The 8,972-nt window shown below is 44.5% G+C and overlaps 1 protein-coding gene across 1 annotated transcript; it reads left to right on the top strand.

Annotated features, from left to right (window-relative positions):
- Nucleotides 1-348: 348 nt before the first annotated feature.
- Nucleotides 349-5,780, top strand: LOC111860351 (retinal homeobox protein Rx1-like). Its single transcript, XM_023843969.1, has 4 exons — nucleotides 349-435; nucleotides 1,922-2,414; nucleotides 3,155-3,411; nucleotides 4,628-5,780. Exons 2-4 carry the CDS (start codon nucleotides 2,132-2,134, stop codon nucleotides 5,057-5,059), a joined length of 972 nt encoding a protein of 323 aa, XP_023699737.1. The 5' UTR covers nucleotides 349-435; nucleotides 1,922-2,131; the 3' UTR covers nucleotides 5,060-5,780.
- The last annotated feature ends 3,192 nt before the right edge of the window (nucleotides 5,781-8,972 follow it).

Below are 8,972 nucleotides of genomic sequence, written 5' to 3'. Positions count from 1 at the left end.
CATTAGCCCCGGCCTCCTCCTGTGGCGTGAATGGAAGCTACATTTAGAGCAATTACTTGACCAGAAAACAATTGTCAGTCATTCTTAAAGGGGAAGGATTCCAATTAATAAACCTTTTAATCCCTTCGCTTTACGTTCATTCTTCATTGTACCTTTGCCGTCTGTACGATTTTGAAAAGAGCTTCAACGAAAAGGGCGAAAAACAATCATTGACTCACTGTAGACCAGTTTTATGGCTATTATATTTGTTTATTCGTTTGTTTATAGGAACACAAATAGATATTGGAATAACAATCAGACAGTCAAGGCTCTCAGCGGAATTTGAGAAGCCTGACAGGCTTTTCTGTCATTCAAAGGACCAGCGCAATCGTCGCCTCAACATTTGCGCTCCTGGGCTGTCGCACCGCACAGCTCCCGCAGGAAGCCGCCCGATAGGTACGTCTCACATAATCGTTTTCAAAAAACAGGATGGAAAGGTAAATATAAGATGAGCAAACACAAAAAGTCGTATCTGATTTATAAACTTTAGCGTTAAGAAATTATTTGGCGTCATAACCGAAACGGTAATTCGACTATAATAATAAGTAGCCTATAGTATAATAATATAAACAAGTTACACCGCAATAAAGAGCACTCTTTAAAGTAAAAGCCTCTGTCGGTAGCTGAAAGGTCGAAGGCTTTGTTTTCAGTAACGGTAAATATTTTGCTATGACACTCCGTGCAAAAGTAGGTAGTTAAAGAAATTTAAAAAGTCATTAATATGTATCTTAAGACAAGAAATATGCGGTCATATCAATGCGCTTATATGCGTGCATAACTGACTTTTGTAACAAGACACAGCAAAATAATGATTAACAGTCAGTACTGAAATAAAACAGAAGTTCAGATAATAAAGCAGGTTCGTGATACTTAAGGGAGACAATTATGTTTTTTTACCGATGGCAACAAAAAAGTAAAAAACCGACACATTTCGTTTGGTGAATATGCAGTATCGCTTAAATTAAACCGTTTGTAGTATGCAGTTTTAGGTGTTGCACTGATTTTGTTGTTTAACAAAACTTTTACAGACATTTTGATTATAACTTGTTTTTATCACATTATTTCTAGGGCGTCGTGTCGCATCACATACTTACTGAATTTTAATTTTTCGATTAATGCTTAATTTATCATGCTGAGAAAGTCCGGCTCGAGCGGTTGGAGATTTCGTCGGTGGGCTCGTGGCGGACACTTTCTGTTCGGTATCTCTGATCAGTATTGAAAGTCACATCCGATATCGCCTAACATGTAAGACTGTAGGCTGTTATTACCGAAGTTAAAATCGGTGTGTTATGCTATTATGTTTGCACTGACTTGTCCTTACATAAAATAAATGAGCTGCTACAAGCTGGTGTAACCAGCAGACTTATAATTAAATAAATATATTTGAAAAGTGCATATTCTTTTTTATCCATGACGTTCATCACCCGGCCATGCGCTTGTCCCGCACAGCCAGCCCATCCCAGGAGACACACACGCAGCACGGTTTAGAGATGAAGCTCAAGCTTAATTGCATAGCTGCACGCTCCGGGAGGACCTGCATCAAAACAGGCCGACTGCAGGGACTCTGGAGGGACTCAAACGGCGCTTACTGAGCCGTAGCGGCCACCGTGTATTAGCAAACTGAAAGCATTTGTCATGCCATTGAATTGTGGCGTCACTTGTTTTGAGTAATTAATCGTGTTGATGAAATTAAATGGTCACAGTCTACAGATTCTGTTTTCGTTCGGCAAGTTTTATTATTTCGCATGATTATGTTTTATGCAGCAGGTGTGTTTGAACATATAGCAATGTGTAAGTCGGTCGTATAATGTAATTAAACGATTATATAATTCTATAATGTAGATTTCCGGTTATTAAACATTTTCTTCATTTTTTTTCCAAGATGTTGGGGCACTTCAAGGGACCATAAAGTTGAAGAAAAGCATGTTTATTTCACCTGCAGTCCGTTCCTGAATGGGCTGTTCCCTTGCGTTCCTGCCAAAGTTGACATTTGACGTTTGATACAGGAGTGCATGCCTTGTTAGGCTCTTTGCCTGCACAGTGCTGCTCTTGCATTTTCCTCCCGGAGGCGAAGTGACTCAGAGTTTCTCGGATGCATCTGTCCCTGGATACCGTGAGCATGGTGGACGACGGCTGCCTGTCGGCGACCAACTTCCACGAGATGGTGAAAGGCGGGGGGGCATCGGTGGGTGGCCGCGTCCACAGCATCGATGTCATCTTGGGCTTCAGCAAGGACCAGGACCCACTGCTGAACCAGGCCGAGCAGCTCAAGGCAGGGATCGGGCCCCTGGGCGATCCAGGGAAGCAGGGCCCAGCTCATATCTACGGACACCCTCCTGCTCTGAGGGAGAGTGTGGCTCAGTCTGACTTCCAGGGTAAGTGTGCAGTCCTGCACACAGGGACACAGTAGGGTCATGGACACCCTGGCAGATTCCGGGGCCCAACATTTTACAGGGGCCCCAGAGGACGTGAAAGGGACGTGATAGTGGGGGGCGGGGCCATGGTGACATTTTGTCAGAATCTCTAGTTACGCTCCTGCTTGCACAATTACTCCTGCCTGTATTCCCCACCTCTTTTGGCTTTGATATAAACAGACCCAGATAGCAGGTACCATAAGCGCAGATTGACCCGAACTCCTGGCCATGATGTTCAGACGCCCCAGAACCTTCTCCCCCCGCATTACATATTCTGCTGACTACAGGGAAAATAAGAGAGCATGAAACTGAGTGGAAATCTATAAATAAAACATATTGCTTAATATCTCAAAGAATAAGTCAGTGAAGACTGAATACCAACAAGTGACATCATGTTTACACTTATATACAGCAATTTAACCATTTTCTGAGGCTGGAAGTGCAAACTGGAGCACATTGCTAGTTAGATTAACCCAGGGACAAGTGTTTTCTCCAGAAATTAATGCATAGACAAATCTGTGAAAAGAGCCAAGTCTATTAACTTAAACGTTACAGTCCAAACTGGCGCAGTACTATACAGCACATTGACCTGTACGATTGTGTTGCTTTTATTGCTTGCTGTCCTTTACCGCTTAGGAGTTTGTGGTCTTACAATGGCAGTATTTCAGGAGTAACTCTTCTACTCTCTGTCCGATTCGCAGACTCGGGTCTGTTTTCCGACAAGTGCGAGGGGGAGGTGAGCGGGGGGCCGAAGGGCGGCGACGGTGAGGCGGACAGCAAGTCCCCGGACGGCCTGAGCGAGGAGCCGCCGAAGAAGAAGCACCGGCGTAATCGCACCACCTTCACCACCTACCAGCTACACGAGCTGGAGAGGGCCTTCGAGAAGTCCCACTACCCGGACGTGTACAGCCGCGAGGAGCTGGCCATGAAGGTCAGCCTCCCCGAGGTCCGCGTGCAGGTAGGCCTGCTCCAGCTCACCCTCATCCCTAGGGTCTCCATATACAGGACCAGTCAAAAGTTTGGACCCCCCCACCCATAGAAAGGTTTATGTGTACTATTCTCCGCATTGTACAATAATTATAAAAACATCAAAACTATAAAACATAAATGGAAATACATGCTGAGATTTTATTTGTTTGGGGGCAGCTCTGTAGGTTGAGCCTCAGAAGGCTACTGGTTCAAATCCCTGGGTGAGCAGAATGATCACACCACCGGGCCCTTAACCCCAGTCGCTCCCGGGACAGGCTGCCCCTCCTGTCCCCTCTATGCCAGCTTCATGAGGTGGCCTCCTGGGATGCTTTTCCAGAAGGAAAATGCTGAGCACTCATTGGCCGCATTTCCTTCACTCTCTGATCAAACCAAACCATTTCTGCTGTGTTTAGGTCAGGTAACCAGGTCACGTGACGTGACACTATTACTCTCCTTTGCAGGCGGCTTGTCGTGTCCAAAGTTTTGACTGGTTCTGTATGTCATCAGGCTTGAATCCAATTCCATCTAATACCATGTTTTTGTACATACTGAAGTACACAGAGGACTCTTACGTAAGGCTTGTGTGCAGGAAGCCATTAAAGATGCCGGGGGACGTGCTACAGGTGTCCGTGAGTTAAAATGAGCCCGTAGATCCGATTATTCTCTGGCAGCTGGAGATGCTCAGGACAGCCACAAGAAGTCAAGATGTCATTAATGAATGGAGGATATGGTGAAGATATGGAAGCGATTTGATATGGAGATCACACAGAATTTCTGTCAACGAGAGTTGTGTGTGTTCCATCATCTCCACAATAGGAATAGATTGATACTGAATTGAATTGAATTGAAAACTTTATTTGTCATATTTACAGGTATAAAAGTACAAGTGCATTTCTTGTAGAATTCCCTTGTTTATGATTTAAAAACATTAACAAGACTATTCATGTTTTACTATACAATTAAATAATTAAACAGATAAAATAGATAAACACGGTGCTCGATTGATAAATAAATTAGGTGCCTTGAGTGATAGAGATTGTTGAGGGTGTTGATTGAAGAGGCTGAGTTCAGTTTGAGCATGATGCTGGGGAGGGGGGGGGGGTATGTCTCTCTATACTGAGGGTCCTTAGTGACCAGCCTGATTTCTGTTGGAAGGATGCTGCACAGTCTCCAGTCTCCTTATTCTGCCTGCTTCTCCTTCCCAGGTTTGGTTTCAGAACCGGAGAGCCAAGTGGCGCCGTCAGGAGAAGATGGACGCCAGCACCGTCAAGCTGCACGACTCGCCCATGCTGCCCTTCAGCCGGCCGGCCGTGCACAGCGGCGTCGGCACCGTCACCAGCTCGCTGCCCCTGGACCCTTGGCTGACCTCGCCTCTGTCCAGCGCCACGCCGGTACACAGCATCCCCGGCTTCATGGGGGCGGCACAGGCATTTCCCGGCCACAGCTTCCTGAACACGCCCCCCACCATGGCGCAAGGAATGCAGCCGGTGGCTCCGCCCCCCTACCAGTGTCCCGCCGCCTTCGCTGACAAATACCCGGTGGAGGACGTGGACCAGCGCTGCTCCAGCATCGCAGCGCTGAGGCTGAGGGCCAAGGAGCACGTCCAGTGCATGGATAAGACCTGGCAGCCGATGTGACAAACCATGAGTCACAGCTAAAGTCACGCTGGGAAGAAGCTCTTCTCCATCCATGATTTAAACTCTGATTTTTGGATCTTTCTGAATAGTGAACTGGAAAGACGATGTATTAGGACACAGGTAGAGTTTCATAGGTAACATCGAGTTTTCCCCTGTTTCTTCCACCAGGGACCAATTTGGGACACTGGAGTGGCTGCCGTTTAATAAAGCTTCGGATATTTATAACGACAGCAGTGTTTTCCTGTTCTGAGGCCTTAGATTTCATGCTGGATAACTGTTATACCGTAAATATCAGCCGGGGCAGGGAGGCTAGTTCCAAGAAGAGTGAAGGTCACCAGTGTCACAGGTTGCAGAACCTGAATGTACTGGCAGAAGTGAAATACCTGATAAGACTGGTCGTTTTATTTTTCGTTCTTATTAGAAGCAAAGCTAATGGAATAGAGACCTTGTCGTTGTTTCTGCGTGGAAAATGTACGGTATTCCTCACAGCAAGAAGATGGCGAAATCTCAGCGACCTTGTGAAGTTTGCTGCACCACAACTCAAGGACCCCTGGCTTTTACACATTTTGTATGCATTAATACTTATAACAGATTAGATAAAGGGTGTATTTAAAATCTAATTTTGAATGAAAAAAATCAATTTTTTGAAAGAATCCAACCACAGAGGATCTTGCCTCACCTCATTGACATTATTGTTCTCAGTTTGTAATTAATGCAATAAATTCACTGGCCTATGCAATCAGTATGTTCAAGAACAATGTGTTCACCCTTGACAAATTGACTCTTACAAATAAATGTGTGATTCTAATGCAAAGCTTTTGTCGATGTGTTTTTAAGGTTTCGACTGGCTTTGTGTAGCCCGTGGTAGTTTGGGTTATCTGGGACTCCCCATGCAAGCATGACCTGAACCATCCCCTCTGCTGGAATGCATTCTGAAATGCGTTTTTCCCTGCTACTGTGTAAATACCCCCCCCCCCCCCAAATGCCGGTCCACGTTTCTTCAGCCAATCACAAGCAGTTTCACTGAGGCACAGTTTTTCTGTTTACAGAAGCACGGGTACATTTCATCCGTGAACAAGGTTATTACACCGACATTCTTAAATTCCTCTGAAGTTATATAACTTTATTCTCCACTAGCCAGCTTGGGGAAAAGTAAGGTTTGCCTGTTAAATTCCATTTTGCACTGTTACATAAAATTCATTTATGTTCTACTTGCCTTGACATGTTACTTTTACCAATCTAGGTTTTTGCCCATTCTACAATTTAAACAGACTTTAACAGGGTTAAACTGACTCTCGCACCGAGATATAGAAGGACAACTGGATTTGTTAATATGAAAGATGCAGCTCAGGTATGATACTACCTGCTCCTGGTCAGCTGGGAAGGTAATAGTTTCTTCACCTTTATCTAACCGATTATTTGAATTGTGGGGTTGTTATGACACTGAAGTGCTCAAGGTGTTATGGCATGGAAATGAGATTTCCTTGTTTCGTATCTTCTGTGGCACATGCACAAATGTAACCACTCACGAAGGCTTTATATCTTTTTGCTTCTTTCTACCTAATGCCTTTTGTAGCAGAAGGTTAATCCTGAGTCAGACCTTCAGCTCTGTCGTCATTCTGTGTATAACCATGGAGTGTGGGGGGGGGGGGGGGCTCTAACCACAGTCTGTTAGGTCATTAAATTTAGGCAGAAGCAAGATCCTCTTAACACTCAATTAACCACTTTAAAAGTGATTATCTCCTGCTCCCAGCTGATTTGACTGACAGCCGTCTGACAGCCTCAGCCTGTGTTTGGATCGGCCAGCGTGGACGGGGCGTCTCCCTCCGAGCTGTGAGCACCAACCTTCTGCCGCGGACATCAGCTCTTATCCAAAGTATATAAGACGCGCGGATTTCACTCTCCATATTTCAAGGCCATAAGTCATTTCTTTGCTGCTGCAGATTTGAAAAAGACACTTTTGAATGCCTGCTTGTTCAGATGGAAAGGATGATGATGACATCACAGGTGATAGTGTGCCAGGGCTCCATATCTAATAAAAGGCTGATTTGAGCATTTTGTGGAGAGTGATCTATAAGGCTGTGAACTAAGGGGCATAGAGACATGTTCCTACAGATATTTTGGGAGTACTGTGTGGGTTTGGGGACGATTTGGGCCTCACGCCCAATGCTATGAACGCCCCCTTTGCTGGGGCTCCTCTGCCGTTCCTGAGAAGAAGACGGTTTACTGAGGGGAACAGAAGCATCAAACACAAAACACTTGTATTAACCAGAGGTGGGTAATTCAGGTCCAAAGAGTAAAAGTCCAGACCAAGATTTTGTTTCAACCAATCAGTTGAGCATGAATTTTCACAGCCACAGAGTACACAACTGGCAGTACACAACTGGCATAACCAGAATGGTTTACATATCAAGCGGAATGTTTGATTACTTTGTTGATCGATATTAGTTTTTAAACTGTTCCATACACTGTTAAATGTTGAACTGTTTAAAACTGATATTCTGTATTCATTCATATTTTCTTCTTCTGTTTAATTTTTTTTGCATCATTCAGTTTTATAAACCTCATGACTGCTAAGAAAAGATCTAATAAACAAATCCAGTCAAATATTATTACATGATATTATAAGAACATAAGAAGAACATAAGAACTATACAAACGAGAGGAGGCCATTCGGCCCATCGAGCTCGCTTGGGGAGAACTTAAGTAATAGCTCAGAGTTGTTAAAATCTTATCTAGCTCTAATTTAAAGGAACCCAAGGATTCAGCTTGCACTACATTATCAGGAAGACTATTCCATACTCTGACTACACGCTGTGTAAAGAAGTGCTTCCTTAAATCCAGTTTGAAATGTTCTCCCATTATTTGATAACATGTTTAATAAGGAGTATCAACAGTATTAATATAATATATATATGAAATATTTATACAAAATCTGAATAAAATATTAATAATGATAATATTAAAAATATTATTTAAACTAAAAGTAGACACTTTTATAGTACAGGTTAAATTGTAAGTGTTACGGTACATGCATATTTGGCTATGTGGATAATTCGTGTAGATTATCTGGAGAGACATAAACATTCATACTCTAAATAAGCATAACGAGGACGTTTCGCTGCAGTGCGCTGTGTCACTGGGAAGCACCAAGCGGCTCCTGGGCCGGCGCTCTGCCAGCCCGTTAGGAAGATGAAGCTCCAATCAATCAGGCCTCGCTGGGAAGGGGGGGGTCCGCTCCACAGGACTCTCCACTCCCTAATCGCCCTCCCCGCCACTGCTCCAGCTGGGTTCGCGTTAGCAGCACGCAAGCTGCATTTCTGGGCAGATGGGAGACTGAGGAATGCCCTCGCTGGGCCATCTGCGGGGGGGCACCGGTGCCGTCTGAGGGGGGAGGTGCGCTCTGGTCTCATCTACAGGTACATTTATGGGGAAGCGAACACACACTGTGCCTGTTTAAAGGCGGTGTACTTTGCTGATGGGTAACTGCAGTAAATATTTGTCTATGAAAAGATCAGATTGATTTCTGAGTTGGTGAGATGGAGTGAACATCAAAGAAGCTACATGAAATCCAGCATTTTCTCTGGTTATGAAACATTAATCTTCGCTATTAATATTAAACTGATGACAGAGGAGGACTTTATATGGCAGAATCCATGTACAGAGGACTAAAGCGAATGAAAATGTGACCAAAGTGCACTGCGCTGCTAAACTAATGAAATAAACACCTTTGTTGCTTGTTTTCTGCAACATCGTGCTCCAGAATCAACACGAGACAAAGAAGCACCTTTTAGCAAAGCAGCGGCAGAGTTCAGTGCCTCTGTTTCAGAAGGCAGGCGAAAGGGTGCAGCCCTGGGAGGGAGGGAAGGAAGGGAAGAAGGGAGGGCTGCCCATGCAGCTTAATGATGTGGAA

This window comes from Paramormyrops kingsleyae, chromosome 15 (genome assembly GCF_048594095.1).
Source record: "Paramormyrops kingsleyae isolate MSU_618 chromosome 15, PKINGS_0.4, whole genome shotgun sequence".
In the NCBI taxonomy this organism is placed as follows: domain Eukaryota; kingdom Metazoa; phylum Chordata; class Actinopteri; order Osteoglossiformes; family Mormyridae; genus Paramormyrops; species Paramormyrops kingsleyae.
The sequence above is the reverse complement of the archived record's forward strand: the minus strand, read 5'-3'. Positions and strand labels throughout refer to the sequence as shown.

Coding starts and splice junctions, on each gene's coding strand:
- LOC111860351 (XM_023843969.1), top strand. CDS start 2,132: ATGCATCTGTCCCTGGATACCGTGAGCATGGTGGACGACGGCTGCCTG. Junction 2,415..3,154: donor GGCTCAGTCTGACTTCCAGG/GTAAGTGTGCAG, acceptor TCCGATTCGCAG/ACTCGGGTCTGTTTTCCGAC. Junction 3,412..4,627: donor TCCCCGAGGTCCGCGTGCAG/GTAGGCCTGCTC, acceptor TCTCCTTCCCAG/GTTTGGTTTCAGAACCGGAG.